Source organism: Haplochromis burtoni, unplaced genomic scaffold (genome assembly GCF_018398535.1).
Source record: "Haplochromis burtoni strain Fernald_Lab_line unplaced genomic scaffold, NCSU_Asbu1 Contig_224, whole genome shotgun sequence".
NCBI classification, from domain to species: Eukaryota; Metazoa; Chordata; class Actinopteri; order Cichliformes; family Cichlidae; genus Haplochromis; species Haplochromis burtoni.
The window spans coordinates 730168-755813 of NW_024582585.1; the positions used below are offsets into that span (position 1 = coordinate 730168).

The following is a 25646-nucleotide window of genomic DNA, read 5'->3' on the forward strand; positions in this document are numbered from 1 at the left end:
TGGTCTGATGATGATTCCTGCTAGTACAATCAGATGGTAAGTTTAGAGTTTGGTGAAAACAGCCATTATGAAGTCATTTATCAATCCTGCCTTGTACCAGTATTTCAGACTGCTGGTGGTGTGATGGTGTGAAGGATATTTTATTGACCCGCTTTTGTCACCTGAGCAACACAGTTTACAGTTTAAATACAGCATCGTAGCTGAGTATTGTTGCTGACCATGTCCATCCCTTTATGGCCATAGTATACCATGTTCTAATGCTCTATCTACTCTGTCATCTGATGCTGTGTCAGTTTCTGCTGTGAAACCTTGTGTCACCATCATAGTTGTGGCAGCTGTGTGGTGGATCAAACCAAACCAAACCAAACCAAAAGGTCCCATTAGAGCCAGAAAAGACCACAAAACCAGGAATGATTTAGGGCGGGGCTACCTAGTGGTCAAAAAGTTGCTTCATGGTGACATCATGATGGCTACTTCCATCTTCTTTATTCAGTTCATGGTGAAGGGAAAAAAAGAGTAGGAATCAGGAGTGAAGTCATGACCGTAATAAGTGGTGATAACTCTGGTAAACTGTCTGCTCTGAGAGGATGATGAGTGTATCACGGCGGCACTCGCTGTTAAATTTAGTTTGGCTCCATATTTACACTTTAGATGTGAGCTGCTGTTTTCCTCTCGTGATATCTGAGCTGGACGCAGATATTTTCAGACTCACGGTGAGTCTTTATTCCTGTCTTGTGTTTTTATAGTAAGTCTCTAAACGTGACACACAGGAAATACGCCTGATGCCACACATTTAAACTCAAAACACTACTTTCATGTTTTCACACACATGTTCAACGAGCCCACGATTCCACAGCATGAATGCAGTGAGCCACTGTGTCACTTGTCACTTTTTAATCCACTCAACCCACTAGAATCATCACTGTGGACATTTTTTGTGTATAAAGACTATAGACTATGTACAGCCACAGCGAGCACATTTTAGGCTGATGTTCAACACAGTTGGACTAAAACCAGCAGCTCTTATAAAGCTGTAACTGCACACATCTGTATGTGATTATTGCAGAGCTGATCTTGGGTTTCACTCTGGGTCAAGTTCAGCTTGTTTCACGTAGAAGCAGACTGTGCTCAGCAGGGGGCGCTGCTGTTTACGTCAATAAATCTCTTCAGTTTGTTTTATTCTTCAAAAACGCAGCATGGAATTTTTCTTCCTCTCTCGCTTGCTTCAGTTTGCCGCGCCTCCATTTGGCAGCCAATGGAATTGCAAGAAGCAGCAACACCTCATTCAATTAACTGTAAACACCTAACCTCCATTGTAGATACCATTAATTGTCATTAATCATTATCACAGAGTCTATTGTATTTTCAGATATGATATGTATTTCCAAACTGAAGTAAACTTTGATGTTTTTTATTTATGCTTTGTTGTTTAAATGTCATGCAGTGATTTGATTCGCTGTCTGATGGTGATGTCATGTCCCTCCTCAGGGTGTCTCTCCAGGTTTGAGGACTCTAAAAATACCCGGCGGTGTCAGAGCGGCTGTGGAGCCCCGGGTCCGGCTGTCGGGGTGGGGTAGATGGGGGTGTCCTGGTTGGGGGTGTCCAGCGTGTCTCCACCCCCCTGTTCCGCGCCGACCAATGATCTGCGGTCTCGGTGTCCTGCGAGCCGCAGGATGCCCGGGCCGCAGTAGTATATGGTCATGGCAGGGGCATTCCTGGGAGTCCTGCGCAGTGACGCCGAGCCTTTAAACCTCGCTTCACGCTCCCGCAGCTGCACAGCCCCACTCTGTCCACGACGCCACCCGCGTGTGACCACAGCCAAGCCAGCCGGAGGACAAAAGCAGACTATTATTCACTCTTCCTCCTGAGCCTCCTCTTTCTCTGAGAGTGTGAGCCACAGGAGTGACCTCGGGTCTGCATGCGCGCCTCTTTACGCACAGCTCCGTGAAGCTCCCTCCCCGCGCGCTGGGCACTGCCCCTCCGCTTCCACTGCCCCGTTTCTCTTTTTTTTCTGCCTTTCCTTCTCTTCCCACTGCGCTCGGTGCTATAAAAGGCATGTCCATGATGAGCAACAACAGCTACTTGGAGCCCCAGCAGTTCTACCAGAGCACCGCGGACATCGGCGAGGAGGAGGAGGAGATGCCGGCCACCGAGAAGGACCTGGCCGAGGACGCCCCGTGGAAGAAGATCCAGCAGAACACCTTCACTAGGTGGTGCAACGAGCACCTGAAGGTGATCAACAAACGCATCAACGACCTGCAGAAGGACCTAAGCGATGGGCTAAAGTTAATAGGGCTGCTGGAGGTGCTAAGCCAGAAAAAGATGTACCGGAAGTACCACAGCAGACCCAACTTCAGGCAGATGAAGCTGGAGAACGTGTCCGTGGCGCTGGAGTTCCTGGAAAGGGAGCACATCAAATTGGTCTCCATCGGTGAGTGCGTAAAACCGAGACAGAGGCGCGTTTGGAGAGTTTTTACGCAAAGTTTACGCACGGTGTGTATTTGTATGTGTGTGTGTGTGAGAGAGAGAGAGACCTGGAAACAGTCAGCCTAACTGCTGGTTTCTTTCATAAAAGGGGTTTTTACAAAGGTAATCACGTGTGGCATCGGTTTGTGACTGACAGGTCACAGGTGTGGCTCACAGGTGTGTGGAGATCCAGGTGTTCACAGCTGTTCAGTGCGTACAGTTTCATCAGTGGATTCATTCAAAGAGTTTCTTATTTTTAAGGATAAAAAGTCAGAATTATTAAAGCCTGCTTTTAAATTTCACCCAAGTACAGAGTATGTGATTTTTGCAAAAGGTCTCGGGAGGGCTCAGAGAAACTTGTTGAAACTTGAACCCTTCAAGAAATCCAAAAGTGTTTGGAACCCTCCAGAAGGACGTAAATCGGACTGCAGATGTCTTGGAGTGGATGTGAATGATGAGTGGCCAAGGTGTTACAGGGTTTTATAAATCCTGAAGAAGTACAACTTTACTGCTCAGTCTGCAGACATGAAGTCCATGCTACTTAGTACAGCATTAAAAAACTAGTATAGATGAAGTTAAATGCACTAATCTGACTAAAGGACAGTATTTGCAGACACAGTGTGTTTGTGTTGCTGAATTCATTGTGCAGTGGTGTGTTGGAGTCTGTGTGCCATGGTTTTCAGTGTTTATGTGAAGGTTTAGTTGTTAACAGACTCCTGTTGAGAGTAATTGTTCCCACTTCAGTCTGTCTGTAACTGTGCAGGACACAAAGACTAAGCAGGCTTACCTTCATTAAATGAAACATAGGTAGTAACAGTAATAATAACTTTGTTCATATAGCATGATTTAAAAAAAAAAATCAAAGACAGATGATCAAAAACATAAATAGCAAAATCAAAGGGAGACCCTGAAATAAAAGACGATAAATGAGAGAGAGGAAAAATCCACACACCGAAGAAAAAATCACAGCCAACAATTCTTCTTACATTCAATATCAGGATTAAACTGGGTTTAGACTGAGCTTGTCACAGTAACTGTCAGCTGGAAATCAATGCTTTAATTAAAGAAAATCACTTTTTGTAATTATGTCACATTTATTATAACTTAAGGAAAAACATGTTTCATTTTCATTCATTGAGCAGTTTTTCAGTTTCGGGCTTTTGAATGTTTCTTGTATCGGATTAACAGAAAATACCCAGCTGTGTATTTAACTTGTGGACATCTGTCATATATTCATGGAAATAATATTAAAATATTTAAAGAAAAATACTGACATCACTAACGAGACATGGTGGTTAAGGCTAAAGGTGAAAGTTTTCCTCTGTCCAGCTGTGCGCTCAGCTCTGGAGATAAGTTTGTTTTCATGTGTTGTAGTTTTACTTTTGTTGAGGGTCTAACAGGACAAACTGAAGCTTGAGCTGCTGTTGATGAGTCTGTTGTTGAGTCTGCAGCTGATGGGGGGGCTGTTGGGGGGCTGCGAGGCCTGGAGGGCGCAGTTACTTGTTGGGGTTTTATGGGGTGGAGGGGGTGGAGGAGCAGTGTGAGTAGGAGTTGATTGATAGCAGCACAGCTGAGCTCTGCTGTCCCTCAGCCAACAGCTGCTGAAAATAGACCCAGAGAATGCAGGGCCTCGCTAACCTGCTGAGGGGCCCGGGGGCAGAGACATGCTGAGGGCTCCTCAGGACCCCCTTATGCAGGGCAACATTTAATTAAACTTTGTTAATAAAATGCATATGCTTTTCTATTATTTTATAATAATTTTATATATATATATATATATATATATAGATAGATAGATAGATAGATAGATAGATAGATAGATAGATAGATAGATAGATAGATAGATAGATAGATAGATAGCTAATATATGTGAGTTGCTTGTTGTGTCTGATACACAGATATTTGATGTGTGACAGGATGTGATCTGTAACCTGATTGGCTTGTTTCCAAACCTGAGGGGTGGGTGTATAAATGGTTAATGTGGTGTTTGTGTAGCTGAGGCTGCTGAGCTGAACTGCGCGTTTTCTCTAACCTGGATTCTTTCAGCCAAACTCCATTCAAATATCGGCTAATTTTACCTCCATGCCTCTCTGGCTGTGTCTCTGTAATAGTTGCCATGTGTTGCAGCAGTCAGCACACAGGAATGTTAAACTAAGGCCAGGACACCCCGCCCCTCCCTCCCCTCATAGTAACTCACTACACGCTGCTGATTTCTGATCCTTGTTTCACATTAACTTCCTGTTACAGCTGAGGATATCCTACCTGACTGTGAGGTCACAGGTTAGACTGTACCTGTGCAGCGTTTATGTGAAAACTGTGATACCGAGTCTGTGTGTGGCAGCAATTCAGAGGTCAAAGGTCGGGTGGAATAGGAGACGAAGAGAGGTTCAATGTGGAGATGGTCATTTGTGGGAGAGGAAGTGTGAGTGTGGTATTGCCTCTCTTTTTAGGACGTACTGGGAGCTTCACTTTGTCACACTGTCGGCTTCATTAAGACCAAAATAACGAAGTCGAGTCTGAGCCTTTCTTGTGTGGGGGTGACATCCTGCTGTCCTGAACCTTCAACCAGGATATAATAGTGAGAGTAAAAAGTCATACTAAAGAAAAACTCAAAGCTCCCAGCGGGACTCGAACCATGACCTCCAAAGAAGGGCTCCTTCCAAGCTCCTGATGAGGACGTCACAGGCTGTTATATAAGACACCCTCGTACTGTCCTGATCCTCCCTGCTGAACACTTCCTGTCAGGCACCGGCAAACACGAAACTAATGAGGAGGCTGTGGTCACGCCCCGTTTGGACTTTTATGTTTGCACTTTTTTTCTTTTGTTATGAGCTTGTTGGGTTTAGATGGTTTAAACTGCACCAGTAACCCACCTCTTTGAAACTGTGGTGTGTTTGCACCTTCCTTCTCTCAGAGCTCCTGGAAACCTCAGAATCAATCTGTTATGAGTCAGCGGGACAGCTTTCATTAACGATGGCTCAGCATCTCTAAGTATCACTGAGGCAGCGTGACACCAGCTGGATGCTGGAAACTACATGAAGGGTCCAGCTTAACCAGATTAAAGTGAGCTTGTTTGGTCATTTCCAGATGTGGGAGTGTATTTAAGCCACTATTGGAGACAGATGTTTCAGTGCTGGGCGTCTACATGCTAGTTGGTCTTTGTTCCCTCTGAGCCTCACTGGGTATTTGTGAAGTTTGAGAGGAACAGCTGCACAAACAGCAGAAATCACCTCAAAACAGTTTAAACTAGCTGAGGGTGATGTGGGGGAGTAGGAGCCCATTACCAGATGAGCTAATAAGCAAAACTGGAGATGGTGGGGAGGAAGAACACCCTTTAAACTGGAAAACAGGAGGAGGATCAAGGAGGAGTACCTAACAATAAGATCAGCAAAATTTCAAATGGACTGCAGGGAAAGAATGAGATTTTTCAAAGCCCCGGACTTCCCCTGTGTGTGTGTGTGTGTGTGTGTGAGTGTGTGTGTGTGTGTGTGTGTGTGTGTGTGTGTGTGTGTGTGTTTGAGGGAAGAGAGATAGAGAGATCTGGTGTGATCTGCTGACTGTCACACTGTAGACTCTGCAGTAACGTCCAGTTTGAGTCTGAACAACAAAGACTCACTTTAGTTACTGCCCCCCCCAGACAGAGACCAACCACATGACAAGAGGGTGAGGGTGTGTGTGTGTTTGTGTGCATGTGTGTGTCAGCTGTCGCCACAGCTGTTGTGAAGCATTTGAAGCAGCAGCCGGAGCCTGAGCACAACGAGGGGAATGATGTGTTCAGGCTCCAGCTGACAGAGTTATTATAAGTTATTGATTAGTGTGTGGTGTGTTGTGTGTGCAAGATCTGGGGTATCTAACAATATCTAACAGTGGTACATTGGCTTTGCAGAGCTACATCCCTAAAAAATCAGACAGACTGAGAAAAGTTCCACGCTGGAGAGATTTGATCTCTCGGCTGGTTTGTGAACGCCTCCATGCTCATTGTCGTTGGAGGAGGAGGCTGGGCTTCTCTGCTTAGACTGCTGCCACTAGGATAAGAGAATAAGATGGATATATATGTGTGTGTGTGTATGTGTGTGTGTGTATACATACATATGTATATGTACATACATGTAGTAATGTGAAAAAATGCTTTAAACAAAGAATGCTTTCAGAAATATGAACGCTTGTTTATTTGCCCCAAATTTAGCCAAGCCAAAGTCATTAAGAATTATCTTAAGTGTAAAGAAGAACAAGAAGTACTGGAAGTAATGGCATGGTCCCCACAGAGCCCTGATCTCAACGTCATCGAGTGTGTCTGGGATTATATGAAGAGACAGAAGGATGTGAGGAAGCCAACATCCACAGAAGATCTGTGGTCAGTTCTCCAAGATGTTTGGCACAACCTACCAGCCGAGTTTCTTTAAAAACTGTGTGCAAGTGTACCTAGAAGAATTGATGCTGTTATGAAGCCAAAGCGTGGTCATACCAAATATTGATTTGATTTAGATTTCTCTTTTGTTTATTCACTGCATTTTGTTGATTGGTGAAAATAAATGATTAACACTTCCTTTTCTGAAAGCATTTTTTCTCTCATCTCCGTTCTTCCTCCTGATCGCCTCTCAGATCAGCACATTTCTCTTTGACCCACCTGTTTCTTTTGACCCTCACCTGCACTATAATCCAGTGGAGGGTGTCTTAAGTTGTGGAATCTCACATGAAATCACGGCTTTATTCATATCAGCTCCAAACAGCCTCTGAGCCGTCTCACGTGTCGGGTTTCTCTGGGTGGTGTTGTCAGAAGGAAGGCGCCTTGATGAGGATGACACCGGAGCGCCACTGCTACACGAGGATATACCTCACATCTATCACGCCATCTGACAAACGGATCCCGGCTCCTGCCAAGTGTCCCTGCTGAGGGACACCTCCCTGTGGAGCCAGGGACACTTGGCAGGATTTCGGGTGCCTGAAGTTTGCCTGTCAGGGTGAGATGTTAAGCTGTGTTATTGGAACTCTGATATATATCTGTTTTATGTCTTCATATTCCTCTCAGTCTGTTCAACTGTTTGTTTCCTGTTTTACTTCGATAGTTTTGTCTGGTGTCTTATATTGATTTTGACTTCCTGTCTATCTCCTTGTCCCTTCTCGCCTCGTTTAACCAGAACTCTGAGATACATTTAGTCCTTTGTTTGCTGCTCATATGTGGGTGTTTTCGGTATCTAAGCTCCTCATGCCTGGCGCTGGCTGCACTCGTTTCACGGCTCATCCAAAGGTCTTCTTCAGTCCTGACAGATGACGGGGAGTCAGTGGTATTTAATTTGGAGGCGGATCAAATGCATGAAGGTGTGAGTGGGGCTAAATGATATAGACGGTTGATGGCTGGTGTCATATCCCACTACCTTTGTCCAGTGATGGTGCTTCAGGTCTTCAGCAGCTCAGAGAACCAAGCAGGACCCTGAGATGTAAATGTTACTGTTCCTGGATCAAGCTCTCCTCACTGAGGAGGACGGAGGCCTGAACATCGTGCGCGACGTGTACAGCCTGGAAATCCAGTAGATCCTTGCTCTAGGTCTGGTGGGTGATCAGCTCCTGACTGACTGACCTGCTTGTGTCTAGCAGAGCATTTGAAGTGTCCAGGTAACTGCTTTGACCTCTTCTATTCAAGAAAGCATTCAGAGGAAGTGAATGTGTTAAACTACTGATAGAGTACATGTTTGTGCGCTGAATACTGCAGTAATAACACGTATTTCTCACACCTGGGCATGCTTTGAGGTACAAAGCTGATGGAGGGATAAAAGTTCATTTAACACCTGATGTCACTGTGTGGACTCTGAGTGGGAAACACCAGAGCAGCACACTCAGAAATCCTAACCAGCTGCTGGCCCGATCAGCAGACTTTGGTCTTTTATAGCTCACAGGTGTGTGTGTGTGTGTGTGTGTGTGTGTGTGTGTGTGTGTCTTTAAATAGTTGTGGTCTTTGTGAAGTCTCCCAGGATAAACAACAACATCTCATTTACTCAGCTGCCGTCCATCTGCTCAGACAGAAATCAGGTTTGAGCTTCCAGCGAAGTTCGGGAGCAGCTGATCAGTGACTGAATGAGCTCTATCTTCGCTCCATCCAGCAGGTGCTCGGGGTGGATGTTTGTGTGACAGCAGGCTGTTGTTCTGTTTTTTCTTGTAAACTTCAGCTCCATGAAGAGCTTTTACAAAAGTGACCCACTCAAAAGGCAGTCCAAAAATATTTTTTCAGGCTTTTATTTTGAAAAAACACTCCTTCCTGTAGTGTTTAAAATGCTTCACGAGTAAAATCAGACTGCGAATTGCTTAAATGCACTAAAAAGGGTAAAATCTACTTTATGTTATGTTAAATTCAGCTTCCTGCAGTCAGAGTTCACCTCATGTTCATTTCTTCCCCCGATACTAAACGACCTACATATACTTTCCTGCTCTGCTCACATCCAGCTGCCTGTTTTCATACTGTGCCAGGGCAGCTTTGCATGATTCACAGTTCAAAATGTTATAATAGTGCTTCTTTATCTAATCCTGCGTGTCGGTGCAGCCCGTCAGTTCATACTCTGTCGGAAACAAACTGTTTTAGCTCTTTTCACTTTACAGCTAACCTTCTTCTGATTGGCCAGTTTCTGGAAGCGTGCTGAGGGACACTACCCAGTAACTGTGAACAGCACTGCCTGATTTTGTTTTTCTTTTGTTTGTTTGTTTTTTTGTTTGGGGGGGAGGGGTATCAGCCTGAGTCAAGATGACGTGGGGATGGTCGTGAAAAGAAATTAGTAATCTGAGAGTGTTTGAAGCCTTGTTGATATTCACTGTGAAAAATACACAGAGCCTTTAAAAGTCCCTTTTCTCAGTTTGAATGTTGAAGATTGAGGTTTTCTTTGTTTCGTCTGCCTTCGTATTGCAGGCGTGACCTCGCTTTGACCTCTGTGTGACTGCAGCTCAGCAGATAGTAGAAATCCTCCAACACAGACGTGAACATCAGCGTACCAGCCTGCGCCTTGGACGGGTGCTCACACAAACTATCTGCACTCCATCAGTCTGTCACGACCTCATTTGTCCTTTTAAACCACCTTCAGTTTACTGAGGTCACACTGTGAGGGCTCAAAGGAAGCCTGGCCTCAGACTGTCTGACACCAGTCTGCTTCCATTTAAACCAGTGATGGAGACATTCAGACTTTCTCCTGATCTTGGATTGTTTAACTCTTCTTTTTTCAAATTCAGCTTGACAGGAATCCAATGAAAGGATGAGTAACTTTCACTCGTCAGAGAGGAAGAGGACGCGGTGATGTCAGGCTGGTGGTTAAACCACCTGTAAAAGCAGACTGTGGACATTGGTGAGTCCAAGCGTAGGTGATCTTCCTCTCATAGTCACAGAGTGGAGTTTACAGCAGTGACTCTATTCTCAGGGCTGCGTATTAAAAACGTGCTGATAAAGAGCGACAGCAGACTGGACGCCATGTCAGCAGGTAGCCGGAGGATTGGCTGGCAACTTGTTTTAACTTCCTGTTGTTGGACTCCTGCAGAGCTCAGACCCTCCTCTTTAATTCTTTCCCTACATCGTCATCCTCGTTCTTTGCTTTTTCCACCCTCCCTCCATGTCTTCCTCTCTCCGCTCTGCAGCTCATAAAGCCTTTCTTTCTAAATGTCACATTACACAGCTTCTCCGTCACCCTCGAGCTTGTTCTGGAGGAGGAGGAGGTGATGGAGGAGGTGACGGGGGGGCTGTTTTCCTCTCACGCTGCAGGCTTTCTATCAGGACTCCATTGTTTCTAGGTGGCCTGTTTGTTTGGTAACCAATGACGACCGGCAAGCGTGGCTGTCGGACATTAACGAACAGATGAGTTGTTGTGCGGCTGGCAGAGCCCTGATTTTAGAGCCTTTGGGGGTTTTTACAGAAAACTCACCTCGACTCAGCTTCTGTTTACAGGACGCGGCGCTCAGAGCACGTGTAGCTCAAACCCACCTTCTCCAAATTATAAATCACTTTTTTTGAACACACATTCACATTTTCCAGAAAGCCTTCCAGCCACAGGAAATAAGAATCAGTGGTGACGATCACGTCTGAATATGAGCTGATATTTATTTCTGTGCTTCACCATAAACTATTTAAATGATCGCAGAATAAACTGTGTTTATCAGGCAGGGAAGGCCAGGCCAACTGCTGCAGCAGCTCCTGTTTCCTGGGGAAAGATTACAGCGACACTCCAAACACATTTCCTCTCTGGGCACCGGACCGGGCTAATCTCTGAGCTCCGAGTTTCCTGAGGGGTGAAGAAAGGTCATCTGAGCTCAGAGAAGGAAAATATGATTTAATGACTGGGAACACACGCAGTGGTGTTTCCATCACCTCAGAGGACATCACACTGAGATTTATTTCCTTCAGGCTTAACCTTAAACTAACCTTAATCTCACTTTAAAATAACATTAATCCCAGGAGACACAGAAAAATTTATCTGCCTTACAGAGGCTGCTGTGGTTTCAGACATGCAGAGTCGTGTTTCAATCATTTCCAGCAGGAAGATATTAAAGAAAACTTATTTTCATTAGACTTAACTTAATGTCAGTTTAAACCTTAATATAACTTAATATAAAATATCTTTATTTGTGCAGAGTCAGGACCTTACATTGAGTTTTTTTTAATACTTTTTAATTTTACTCTTTTTAAACAAATATCTGTACTTTCTACTCCTTAAATTTCCAAAGCAGACTAATTACTTTTGCCATAACACATTTGAGGGGAGCTATTATGTCATCACTCACATCAGTTCCTCACGTCAAACACATGAAAGGAAATCCTGTTCACTTATTAATCTCCAGGAGATGTGGCATAAAAAGAGATGACTATGCCAAAGTCACAGGTTAAAGTGGGACAGTGTTTTTTTGTGTGTGGGGTGGGGGGTGGGGTGGGGGTTACCACAACCACTGCAGGTGTCCATAAGCTGTGTGTTTGTGGTACTTCAGCATCTAGTCTTCGTTTTTTTTAAATCAGATATCAGGTCTGTACATGTGAAATTATGTTTTTTCATATTGTGAAACATGCTGCTAAACAAACTGAGGCAGACAAACTGTGTTATTTGAAATCCTCTGCAGGTTAGTGCAGGATAAATAGGTTAGTTTTCTGCACTGTGATGGATTTAAAGTAGGGGTGGGAATTTAACACGTTAATTGCTATTCATTTTTTTTTTTGAACAAATAACACATTCAAAAAATTAATGCATTTAATTGCAATTTGTATTCCAAGCAAAGGGGAACTTTTGTCAATGCACAATTTCCTGGTATACTGAATACACTGAGGCACACATCAGAGCGACTGTGCTTGACCCATGCTTTAAGGATTTAGAGTGTCTTGCAAGGGGAGAGCGAAAAGAGGTTTGGACCAGCCTTGAGGCCCTGCTGCAGGAACAGTGTAAAGATGCCATCACAAAGGAGCCAGCAAAGACAAAGACAAAGAGCCTCCTCTCCTCTTCGTTGTTTTCAGACTCTGATTCAGATGAGGAAGCCCTGTGTAACAGAGTTTGTACAGAGCAGAATCCACCATCAGCAAGACAGACTGCCCGCTGCAGTGGTGGTCCAGTCGAGCAGGGACCCACCCACAGCTGTCTGTCCTGGCCTGCAAGTATTTGATTAGTCCTGCCACTTCTGTCAGATGTGAGAGACTGTTCTCAGTTGCAGGTCACAGTAACAAAAAAGAAAGCTACCTTCAGCTCAGAAAATGTGAACAGACTAGTTTGTCTAAGTAACTGGCTGAAGAAGACGGACAGTAAATAACCATGGAGGTATTGTGAGTCCAGTGGGTTTGTTATGTTTTGCACTAAAATGTTCAATGATCACACTGTTTTAACCTAATGTACAAAATAAGGTTACTTAGCGTTTAAAGGTGAAGCTGTTGAAATAACCTTTTATGTTTCTGCCTTATCTTTTTTAAGAAGAAAACCTGCACTTTATGTTGACATTTTTATTATTATTATTGTAAGACAATACAATTTTGAAAATGTACTTAAAATGGCACTTTATTGTTAAGTCTGCCCAATTTTGAACAGGGATGTTAGGTTTCTCTGTTTTGGATTGAGTTAAATCCTTTTTTTTCTTCCAGAAATTAAAAGAGGTTGAGTTACAATACATGTCCATGTCTATTATTTGATTCTGTCACCCACTAAAACCCTTTTCAATTTAAAAAAAAAAAAAAGCACTCTTGGACAAATTTTCTTGTGTGATTAAATGCGATTATTCGAGATTAATTAATTATAAAGTCGCTAATTAATTAGATTAATTTTTTTATTTGAGTCCCACCTAATGCTCAAACCGGTGCTTAAAGAATGGAGAGCACAAAATTGGTCCAAAAACCTCTCATGTTCAGCTGTTTTTTTGTAAAAAGATAACAATGTTAGACTTTTCTGCAGCTATGGGGCATATATGGTATCACTCTTCGCTGGAAGCAGTGCTTAAACAATGGACAAACACAAACTTTGTCCAAAAACCTCTCATGTTTAATTGTTTTCCACTTTTTCTTTGGTCATTTTAGCCTTTTTGGCCAGGGTGAAGGGAGTATCTGCCATCAAACAAGAAGACAGCCGCATGTAACTATGATAATGTTTGCTAGTTCACCTTACATGCATTAATGTAATAACGTGGTTAGCCTACTCAACGTAAATTACACACGGACAACATTAAGCTACTCATGCAGAGAAGAACGGCTGCTGCTGCATCATCATCCGTCATCATTTCCGCTACACTGGCAGGGCTAGGGGCTAAGACTCTGCTCTTCGGGTTTTTGGGGGATGTTGCAAACTCCGGGTCCGATAACAGGCACCACACCCGCAGTAGATGTGCTCGGTGTGAGGTCTCGCAGCAAGCTATCAAATACGGCGCATTTCTCGGCTTTTAAAAAAAGAAACGCTATGCGTCGCCAGGTGTTTCATCGGATTTGAGGAGTTACCTCCTTTGACAAGTATCACCTTAAACCACTTGTTGCAGGCTGCTGAGTTTGCATATTTTGCTGTGAAGTACAGCCAGACTTTTGACCGCTTCGCCTTGGGCATTTTAATCTGTAGCTCTGCCCTAAAAGAACGTACGTACCTGGACCCGCCTACTATCCTCAGAAACGGAAAATGATTGGCTAGAATCGAAAGTGTATCACAGCTCAGGAAAAAAAAAGCACCGAAATAAAGCACCGAAATGTGCGCTGCTTTTCGGTCTGGTTACTACCGTTTATGTCAGAACCGGTGCGATACCGGTACCCATCCCTAGCCAAGTGCTGGCTTTTTAAGTAAAGGTTTAAATACTGCCAGCTTGAAGGCCTGTGGTGCATAGCCAATTATTAGAGATAGGCCGATCATATTTAAGATTGAAGCATTAATTAATGGCAGGACTTCTTTGAGCAGTTTTGTAGGAATGGGGTCAAAAAGACACGATGGTTTGGAGAAGTAATTACTGAAGTTAACTCAGAAAGATTAATTGGAGTAAAAGACTAAATAAATAGTGTTACATCTGTGCGAGGATTATGAATATTTCTTTCTCTAATAGTTAAAATTTTATTTGTGAAGAAGTTCATTAAGTCATTATTACTAGTTGGTCTTTAGTTTGTCTCTTTGGGAGCTGACACAGGCGATGGGGCTTTGGGGGGATAACAGGAGAGAAGCTGCAGAGAGGCGTGTAAGACTGCAACTCTGTTTCCTGGTCCAAACTCTGGATAGTCACGTTTTGGTGGTTTTAATAAATTTGACCAGATTTCTAGAAATGAAAGCTGCTCCATCCAATGTGGGACGGATACCATCTCTCCTAACAAGACCAGGTTTCCCTCAGAAAGTTACCCAATTATCTATAAAGCCCACATCATCAAAATAAGCTGGCAGGCAGTGTTCGTGTTGCTTGTATGTGGTAATGTGAAGTTAAAGGCGCTGAAAACAGCCGAAGCGTGAGTGAAACTCCAGCTGTGTGTTTAGAAGTTGGTTTCCTCGCCTCCTGATTGGGTAGGCCTTCAGAAATTTTAACAACACTCAGGGGGAAACACAAGGTTTTCTGCTGTTTTAAAGACGACATGTTCACATGCCAAGCTGACCTCAATATAGAAAGAAAGCAAATTCACCTGAGAATTCAGGTGTGTGACAGAAAACAACAGGAGTGTTCAGCAGAGCAGGAGAAATGCGTCTGAGGGTGTCCTCCATCAGATTCCTGTTAATGTGTGTGTGTGTGCGCGCATGTGTTTCCTATTTAAACTGACCTCATTCCTCAGAGCGGGGGCTGCATGACATCATGCTGCTCGCTGCTGTCGATGGATGAAACTTTTCTGCACGATGACAGAAAAAAAGAAGTCTCCTGATGTCTGAAAGATAAACAGAGAGCAGACGTGAACTTTTATTTTGGCACTCTTTGGCAGAACAGGAAACTGGGTCACGAAATGTTGGAAATCAAATTCAGCTGAACGTGACTTTAAATTAATCAAAACCAGCTGTTGACATCTGTTCACTGATGCTCCACACGTCACAGAATCAAAATACCACAACAGCGCACGTAAAAGTATAAAAATAAAATCATCTACAGTCATGATACAAAGAAAGTTAAAAACAACCTCATATGAAAACAACCATGACACATTACACCGTGTCTTTATTTAATTAATGAAACTAAGTCCATCTCACATTTCAGCAGCAGTAAGTTGCACTGATGGTTCCTGTGTGACTTCATCAGTCCGTCTCATCTCTGCGGGGGATTTTTAGTCCACTCTTTTTCACAGCCATGCTTTAGTTCATTGAGGTTTGCAGCATTCATTCATGCACAGCTCTCTGAGCTCTGCAGCCCTTCTAAACAGCCATACCTCTTAGTCTTTTTCTAATTGCACTGTCATGAACTTTGACTTTTAACCTGCTAACTGATGCTTGTAGAGTCTGAGATGTAGTTCTTGGTTTTGTTGCTCAGTCTGACCTTAGGGTGGATTTGCTAGAGCACTCAATCCTGGAAAGACACTCACATTAAAACACCTGAATGACTCTGTATTTATTTCAGACTCCAAAGCCATCGTGGATGGGAATCTGAAGCTGATCCTGGGTCTGATCTGGACCCTGATCCTCCACTACTCCATCTCCATGCCCATGTGGGAGGACGAGGATGACGAAGACGCCAAGAAACTGACTCCTAAACAGCGTCTGCTGGGCTGGATCCAGAACAAGGTGCCCCAGCTCCCCATCACCAACTTCCACCGAGACTGGAGGGACGGCAAGGCGCTGGGAGCTCTGGTGGACAACTGCGCCCCCGGTAGGATCCCGCCGACACTGCACACAGTGTGCAGAGACGCTGATGTTTAAGTTAAAAATGATCAGTAAAAGTAGTTTAAATGTTTCTTTAAGACAGGAAGCTGACTGAGTTTGGTTCCTGTGATTTAAAGAAAAGCGGCTGCTGTTTTCCTGGAAGCTGAGGAAAGCTTCCAGGAAAATATAGACGCTGTCAAAGAAAAACTTTCCCTGAAGCCGTCAAACTGTCAGTTAAAGTGAACATGTGCTTAAATAATCTGTGAGCTGATGTGAAGCAGCTGCTAAATCTAAACTATCGATTTGTTCCTGTGTCAAAGTTTTCTCCAGAAAACCTGATATTTAACTTCCTGTATCAATGTCTGGAGGGTTTGGTCATCGGCTGAGTGCTTCGCTCTGGAACTGATCCAGCCCCGCTAACCTGGAGTCAGGCTGTAAAAATCTCCTGACTTTGCAGGAAAAGTTGAAATCTTCACATGGAAGTTTGTACAGCACACTTGGGGAGGAGTTAATCCTCTTATCAGCTTCAGGCTCAGAGTGTTTCTGTGTTTCTGCTTCATGTCAGCAGCTTCAGGAAACAAGCAGCAGCTGAAATCTGCAGTTTCTGCTCTGATCCTCATCAGAGAGCAGCGAAGGACAAATATGTATAACTCATCAGCTTTAATGTTCAGCTAATTTTGAGTTTTTCAGTCCAGGGTGAGGTGTGCCGGATATTTTCTGATCTCATTTTTGAGTTTGTGAAGCTTATTATGCAGCCAGAGGCTCGTTACCTTTGTGGAAATGTGTTCAAGTAATTTATGAGGACAAAGTGTGTGTGCTCAGGGCTGATTACAAGAAACTGGCTGAACATATTGTTCCATATTTTTTGTTTTCATCATCATTTCTCTCTGATTAAGGTCTAACAGAAGAATCCTCCTGTTTTATGTTAAATAACAGTCACATATTTTATTCATGTTTTCTTCTCCAGTTTCATAAATGCTTTTTCTTTTTTCTCTTTCATCATCGGAAACTTTTATCTTTAATATTTCCGTATAACAGACCTGCATTAACTAACTGCAACACCTCCTCCATTTCCAGTTCATAGTCAGCACTAAACTGTGAAAATATTTACAAATGATTCAAAGTGCATTAAAATAGAAATGTTGAGAAGATCTTGTTACTTTGACTCTGTAAGTCTGACCCTCGACGAGGTTTGATGATGAGCGCCTGCTGCCTCTGTTTGTATGTAAAACCAACAAGAACTGAAATGAGTAAACCGGCTCAATCAAAATAAAACCTGTAATAACTAAACCTACAGTTTCATTACAAAGCTGGTTTCTCAGATTACAAAGTAAACCCGTTCATCCATTTATAAATATAAAATACAGACATAATTACAACAAATTTTAGACATTTGTTTGTTTTCTCAAGAATATTCTGTAATTTCACAGTGAAGCATATGCGAGTTAGAGAAAATTGTGCACATGAAACAGAAGTAGTCAAAGTGTCTTTTAATTATAAAGTACTCTGTAGTCAAAGTCCATAAAGAGCCCATATCACATATTTTTATGTTCATAATTTAATATGTGGCATAAATCGAATACGTAGTTTTTTTCATGTTAGTTTGATGTTAACTCCCAAACATTGTCTCTTATGGAAATGAACTCGTGTCAGACATGTTCTGAGTTTCTAAAGCTTGAACAAAAAGGAACTCGCTACACAAATCAAGGAAAAATAAATCTTATTTTGAAATATTTTCTCTGCAAACTGTTAAGCAGGAGCTCATCGGATGTTCTGCAGCAGAGGCGACTCAGACTGGACGTCGTCCTGCAGGACAGACTAGTCTCCTGTACATAATGAAACCTCTCTGTCTGTGCTGCCTTCAGGTCTGTGTCCCGACTGGGAAACATGGGATCCCAGTCAGCCAGTGGAGAACGCCCGGGAAGCCATGCAACAGGCTGACGATTGGCTGGGAGTGCCACAGGTAACACCTACCTGCGCACGGACTGCAACACATTCAGTGTCTGTTCTCTGAGTTTCTTCTTACTGATTAATAAGAAAATCAGAGCCAAAATCTAGGAAACAGCTACAAAATAAAAGCCTCTGCTTCACTGAACATGGATGAATCAGGGATAAGTTGACCTGTATGCTGTTTATATCTGCCAGTGAGCTTTGTGGTTCCTTTGAATTCAGGCTCAGAGGATATATTTGTTACGATTAAATTGAACTTCAGAAATAGCAGTCGTGGTTGAGCCATGATCCATGTGGACGATTCACACGCTCGACTCTATTTTCAGCCTGCAGAGATGTGAGCAGGCTGCAGTTTAAATTAGCAGCAGAGCAGATGAGTCAAAGCGATTGTTCACTCAGTAGTCTGAGGCACGAAGTCAGAGTCTGAGTTCAGCTGCTGCCTAATTTCTGCAGGTCGGAGGTGAATTATCCTCTCTAATTTCCCAGAAAGTTTAATCATAAAATTCAACTGCCAGAGTCGTTTAAATGAGAAAAGCAGAAATTTTTTAGTCAGAACTTGTAAAGAGAGGAATAATGTATAAATGTTTACACAAGAAATTAGAGGGAAATGATTTGGTAAGGAGAGCTTAAGTGGAAAAAACACATAACGATGACAATAATGATAAAACTCTTTGCACTGTTCTCAGGTTGATTCAGGCGGTTTTCCTCTGAGATTTCAGACGTCTTCTCACTCTCCTTCGCTGAGCAAGCAGCTGTTTACCATTTCACCAACCCCTCACATGTTCTGTTCTTTTGTTATTTATGTAATTAAAAAACAGATTTTCTGATCAGATGAAACCATTCATTTTGATTTCCCTCCAGTTTCTCTTCCATGGAGGATTTTGGACTCGACTCCCTCAATCTCTTATGAACTCACTCACTTCAGCTGTTGGAGATTAGAGACGTCTTTATCAAGGCCATCTGATGTGTTTCTGGCAAAATGAAATCGTTTTTAAGTTTCCAGCTGTTATTTTTTAAATAAGTATTTGCAGCTGGAAATGTATTGATTGTAACAGGTTTACTGACATGTTCACAAGCTCATCAGCTAATTTATGTCCTACCACTCTGAGCTTCACGAGAAAGAGCAGGGCATCCCCTAATCAGAAGGTCGGTGGTTCGATCCTAAGCGCCTCTATTGTGTGTGTATGTGTGTTTCTGGGTTAGTAAAAAATGCTTAAAGACGTAAATTATTATAACTTGTTGTGAAAAGTGCTTTGAATGCTGAGTTCGAGTAGAACATTGCTATAAAAGGACCAGTCCATTTAACATAGTTCCAACTGAAAAGCAAAGCAAAGAAATAAAACTGCAACTAAATCAGGAGATGTTAAGCATAATATGAGAAAACAAAGTTCTAGCTGCAAAACAATTTTCCTTGAAGGTTTTTAAACTTCTGAAAAAAATCGTCAGTAAATGGAAAACTTACCTTACCAGTCATACAGGAGAACCGTTAGCAAGGACATGTAGTTCCAGTTCGATAAAGCTTGAGTGTGTGGCTGCTGTGTGTTGAGCTGATGCAATTTTCCTCTTGTCCTTCCTCTCCAGGTGATTGCTCCTGAGGAGATCGTCGATCCTAATGTGGATGAGCACTCTGTGATGACCTACCTGTCTCAGTTCCCTAAAGCCAAACTGAAGCCCGGTGCCCCCTTGAGGGCCAAATCGCTACACCCCAAGAGGGCTAAGGCCTACGGACCAGGTGAGTGGAAAATGCACAGGAACAAAGTTCATTAATCAAACTTCAAGTTTTATTGAGGTTTTAGAAAAATTTCTGGTAGAATCGACTCATTGGGATTGTACAAAAAACGTATTGTAATACCTCAAAATTCCATCAATCATCATTTAGATATTTGTCTCATTACTCAAAACAAAGTATCTAATCTGAGGATGTCTTTGGGCTTATTTAACTACTTTTTATGTTTCATAGATGAAACACTGAAGTGGAAAAAGATCATTGCTAAATTTCCAGAATATTAAAATGTTTAATAAATGCAGATGCACATTTAAACTGAAATCATGCTCAAATAGCAATTTTATTTGTACTGTTAGCTGAATTAAAACAAGTTTTCTAAATATGTTATCGACATCAGCACATTACGGCCCTAAATCCAGAAACAGTCAACTTTATTGTAGCTTCTGTTATTAACACGGTAATACCACATCTGAAAAACTATGTCGCCATTTACGTAGTTTGATGCTATCGGAGGACTTTCACAAACATTTCCATTCATTACTTCAAACAATAAAGTTACGTGGGATCGCTGTGTTTGCAGGTATCGAGCCTCGAGGTAACATGGTTCTGAAACCAGCAGAGTTCCTGGTGGAGACGGTGGAGGCTGGACTGGGAGAAGTTCTAGTTTATGTGGAGGATCCAGAGGGACACACAGAAGAGGTGCAAACACACCCTCACATTAATTTAAAAGGACACAAAAGTTAAATATAACTGAAATTATGCTGCATCATTTCTGTCTCCATCAGGCCCGAGTCATCCCCAACAACGACAAGAACCGAACCTACTCTGTGGTCTACCTGCCCAAAGTGGAGGGGCTTCATAAAGTAAGAAGCTCTCACTGTACAGCTGAAAGAAGTACAGTGGTTCTTATGTTATTGATCAGAAATACAGGGCCATGGTTCCCAACGTTCTTCATCTGATGGACCTGCACAGCCTATAACATGGACCCAGAGCCCTTCATGTTTGAAGGGGAACCCATTTACATTGGACAAGGATGACTTTACCATTTAAGATAAATAAATAAATACAAATACAAATACATGTCATCATCCACAATCATTAGCATAACTGTTCACTGACTCATCAATAACTGCATTCTCTTTCACCATTAATTATCACTTTTAATCATGTATGCATATCTATTTGCTACCATTTATCAGTTCCTTTTAACTTTAACTGGTGATGTCTGCTCAATTTTGGTCTCTGTAATTTTTTTTTAATGTTTATGTTTGAGCTAGTCTTTCTGCAGAAGAACTCCCTGTGATGCTTATACCCCTGATTGGGGAATACTGAACCAATGACATGTGTAACTCACATGGATCATGTGTGGATAAAGGAGCTGTTTCTTGTGTTGTCCTTTTGACAGGTTCTGAATGTTTCCTGGTTCCTTTGTCTTAGCTTTTGTTTAGTTCATGGAAACACAAATTTATGTTTGTGAACCTAACAGGCCTTTGCGGTCCTCTCCCACTCAGGTAAAGGTGTTGTTTGCTGGTCAGGACATCGACAGAAGCCCCTTCATTGTAAATGTTTCAAAAGCCATGGGCGACCCAACCAGAGTTCAGGCCCGCGGGCTGGGACTGCAGCCAACGGGAAATGTGGCCAACAAACCTACATACTTTGATATTTACACTGCAGGTAAGTCTCATTGTATTGTTAGTTTGTCTGAGCTACATTCCCTTAATAAAAGAAAATTGATGAAAAGTTTTTCTTCCATCATTACTCTTGAAAGAACAAATTAAAACCAAAATTATGCACAAAAACATTTTGTGGTCTCTCGGAGGGACTCTGACTCTATATTTCCATTAGCTCTGGGTATCCACTGCTATATTTCCTGCAGATGACCTTCATTGTCTGATACTGTTCCAGTGACTGTCACATTCCTCCTCCATTGTTTAAAGGTCTTGTCATTCTCTGTCTGTACACCAGGAGCGGGTGCTGGAGATGTGGGCGTCATCATTGTGGACTCAAATGGCCGCAGGGATACAGTGGAGATTGTCCTGGAGAACAGAGGCGACAGTGTATTTCGGTGCACCTATGTCCCTGTCCTGGAGGGACCTCATGTCGTCTGTGTGACTTTTGCTGGGCAGCAGATTCCCAGAAGTCCTTTCACTGTCCACATCTCCGAAGGTGGGCTATTAACATTTACTTTATGTCTACAACACTACAAACTGACCTTTCTAACTCTTTCCTGCATTCTAGGTACTAGGCAGTTCCTTCAGTGATTTAAAATGAAAACCACAATTTTGTCCTAAAGCATGTCCTATCTTATATGTAATTCTTTAAATCTGCAGATATATTTTTATTTCATTCATTTAATATAGTCAACTTAAATATTTACAATATTTATTTTAAACATTTAACTGACCCTGTCTCTTATTGTAATACATTCACCAGCACAGATCTCTGATCAGCATGCGTGTAACATTAAACTTCAATGGATTTTGTAACAGGAACCTTACAAAATCCAAGTCCAGGTCTTCTGAGATTGTCTGTGCTTCCTTTATGGTTCACTCTATGGACTTTCATGTTTTTAGGCTGTGGTGTTTGATCACCTCCAGTTTGCTGGAACAGGATGTGGATATTTATATGGACTGGATTATGTCTGACTTGGCTGTTCTTGATCTGGGATTTGGCTACTTTTGGTTAGGACTTGTAAGTCATGTTTGGAGCGTTCCTAATTTGTCTTAACTTGGAGCCTAAATTTAGGGTATTATTGGCAACTTGGTCTTGTCTTGTAATTTGTTGCAGAAGTAGCCTTGGGATGTCATGTTAGATTAAACTAATTTGGAATTAGATGAGGGGATTTTTCAATATTGAACTTAAGAATCGCCTGTGATTTCCAAGGATTTAAGATATAAATCAGGACCGTGTTGATCCAGGACACTGGGTTTGGGAATAGCTTACCTTAATTTGAAGTCTAACTTGACTTATCTTTGAAAATGGGACTAGCCTGATTCAACTGACTTGAGAAAATTCCAGTGACTTGAGACTAACTTTGCAGAATTAATGCAGAATTAAACTTTATCCCAACTGTCTACGGGTTTGATTTATGTTGGTTAGGTGGTTAGGTCTGGAATAGTTTGTTTTGGGTTGACTGGATTTCCTATGTTTTATTTAGCATTGGTTTGTTGGTTGTGTTTGATTTGTTTTAGTTTTGTTTGGATTGATTTGGCTCGTTTGCTTTATTTTAGTGCATTTGGGTTGGGTTATTTTGGGTTTGCTTAGTTTTCGTTTGGTTTGGTTTGGGTTGATTTGGTTGAATTTGGAGAGTTCGTCTTGCTTTGGTGACGCTGCCCTTTAACCGATCTGGGTTCTGTCCTCCTTGTGCCGATGTACAAATGCATCATACTGTTATTCCCTCCTTCAGTTTCACAGAGTGTCCCTCCTCCTGGGTCTCCAGTGCAGATTGTACCTCAGTCCATACGCACCCCACCTGCTGACAAGACTAGGAGAGCTCCTCCTCCAACACCACCCAAACCCAGGCGACCAAGTTAGTACAGGCCATTGACAGGATGCAACTGGAGCCTGCCTGCGCTAGCCTGGTCTTTTCGACTCAAACTGTCTTCACTTTGGCCCCATATGGATGGGGGTTCCCTGCCTTACAGCATGTCCTGGCACTGCTTCATCCTGAGCAGCTTGTTCTTTTTCTACATCTCAGAAACTGAATGTGGTAGTCTAAAGCCCTTTTTGAATGGCATCAGAAATAATTAGGAATTATTTAAGTTCATCATTATTTTACCATTATTATTTTATTACACTTTAGTTCTGTAGAAATTCAAGCTTAATAATTTACATTTGGGTTGGTTGTGGTGTTCTGGGATGCATTTCGTCAAAACTATCTATCCTGAGAACATGTTGTTAGGTCAGTAGGTTGATAAAAGCAGCAAAGAAAGCAATTCCAAGTAACTCAAGCTATTTACTGCTCAGTTTTTTGTTTTTGTTTTGTTTTTTTAGCTCCATTGCCCACAGATTCAACTTTTGTGTCAGCAAAAATCCAGAATATTCTCCTGAGTGGGTTAGTATGTGTGGTGGGTCACGTCTTGTAAACATTTGGAGACTTTTGTTTGATTTAGATGGTTAACAAAAAATCTACAAGAACCGTTGAGGGCTGGAAAACGACACTGACAAAGCAGCCCAAGAACAGCTCAGATTTTCTTGGTATCACTTTTAATTTTAAGAAATTTTGTAGAATTGAACAGGGTTCAACTATATAAGGAGGTATTAAGAAAAAGTGTGTTATTAAGAAGATTCTGGGTTGTTTTATTGGTTTGAATCTGTAATTTGAATAACAACTAAACAGAATAAGAAGTGTTAATAACATCTTAGCAAAACAACAAAATTAACCACTTTAAAATAAAGTGGTTAGCAAGTGACTTCACATAATTATATATAATCAAAGAAGAGGCTTAAATGCCCGAGTGATCTTCTACTTGCTCCTCCCCAACATCATCATCAACCCTGCCTGTTCTTCCTCACGTCGCCTCCAGTAACTCTTCCTTCTGCAGCTAACCGACGCTCTATCCTCTGAGTGCATCGTGTTCTCAAATCTGATGCTTCAAACTTAAGTTTAAGTTTAAAGAACATGTCGATCTATAGCAAGTTTTTCCTTCTGTTTGCTATTAAGTTTGTGTGTATTTTGTATTTTTCTTGAATCTTCAGCTCTGAATTCTGATTTCATCACGTCTTCCTCTTTGCTGCTTTTCCCTTTCAGCCTCAGCAAACTGCATTTTATGGCGCTGATCAGCTGACTAATGAGAAACTCGTGCTGCTCTGTGTGTGTGTGTGTTGTTAGTATATTTTAGTTAGAATCACTGTGTACTGTTGTACACACAGTAATCATTTGAGTTCAATCAGCTGTGCACTGATCAGTCTGAGAGAGTAAATGAGTAACCTGTGAGATTGACTATTAATTTCTGAGACCAAATTAACTCCAACTCAGCCCTCCATTTCAAGCTTCATAGCTCCTCCATGATAGCACCCGACTTTATGGCTTCAGCTGGAGGAGACAGTTGGACAGATAAGACAGATTCTGATGATTCTCCAGAAGATTCAGTGTAGGATTACATAGGAAGTATGAAACAGGCTCTGTGTGTTTGTGTGAGTTTCATTATCATTTGAGCGTCGTTTCCCAGTCTAACCTCCATCTGACTGGTCCTTGCAGCCTGTAACCCAAACGCCTGCAGAGCATCTGGCAGAGGTCTGCAGCCGAAGGGTCTGAGAGTGAAAGAATTGGCAGATTTCAGAGTTTACACCAAAGGAGCCGGCAGCGGGGAGCTCAAAGTCACCGTAAAAGGACCAAGTAAGACAGCAAGACTCACCAACCCACGAGATTCACCAACTGGAGCTAAAATCCCTTTAAGGAAACACATTTAAACACAAAACTGAAGAGAACCCCTCTTATTTTTAGTACAGAACACTGACTATAGCTGATATTTGTGAGATTTTTAATGATGGATTCAGCACAGTATGGCCTTTCCAGAATATCCAAAAAGAGGTTTCTCCTGTGTATGTACATTTGTGAGTGTGTTTTACAAAATGTTTTTATTTTTGGTAATTGGCTTTATTTTCATTTGAAATTTAGCTCAGTAAAGGTGGGCTGATTGTGGATTATGTTTATTTTTAATATAGAGGGCCTGGAGGAGTCTGTGAATGTGCTTGAGATGGAAAATGGCCTGTATGAGTGTAATTATTACCCCGTCATGGCAGGAAAGTACATCGTAACCGTCACTTGGGGCGGACACAGCATCCCTCGCAGGTGAGGTTGATGGAGTGATTATACATACTATTACATTTTGGGGAGTTAACAGTGTTTATTACAGCTGTGCATTATGTCACATATAGTAACAAATGCATGCATTTTAATCATTTGGCCATGTGATGCCATGTAAACTAAAGATATTGAGGATCCAAGATTGAACCCTGAGGTACTCCAGTGACTTGTGTGCATAAATGTAAACATTTTTTTTTTTTATCTGAAGTAAAGATAAAAACTAATCAATTTGTTCTGTTTTTCCAGCCCATTTGAAGTTTATGTCAGTGAGGAGGCAGGGCTTCAGAAAGTGAGAGCCTGGGGTCCAGGTCTGGAGACCGGTATGGTGGGGAAGAGTGCTGACTTTGTGGTGGAGGCCATTGGAACTGAAGTGGGAACTCTCGGTTAGTTACAATAACATAAAGATGGGACTCAGGAAAACGTTAAGAGCTTAAGGTGCTGACTTATGGTCAAACGCAAT

General features: G+C 42.2%; 1 protein-coding gene across 1 annotated transcript in view; it reads left to right on the top strand.

Moving 5' to 3' along the window:
* Window positions 1–1586: 1586 nt before the first annotated feature.
* Window positions 1587–25646, top strand: part of flncb (filamin C, gamma b (actin binding protein 280)) — a gene marked incomplete in the record, with an annotated part of 57174 nt that continues 33114 nt past the window's right edge. The window contains 12 exon segments of the mRNA XM_042226719.1: window positions 1587–2431; window positions 15460–15708; window positions 17567–17664; window positions 19233–19383; window positions 19958–20076; window positions 20163–20240; window positions 20889–21051; window positions 21343–21543; window positions 22784–22906; window positions 24578–24715; window positions 25045–25171; window positions 25433–25569. Coding sequence (XP_042082653.1) covers window positions 2056–2431; window positions 15460–15708; window positions 17567–17664; window positions 19233–19383; window positions 19958–20076; window positions 20163–20240; window positions 20889–21051; window positions 21343–21543; window positions 22784–22906; window positions 24578–24715; window positions 25045–25171; window positions 25433–25569 — 1960 coding nt within the window.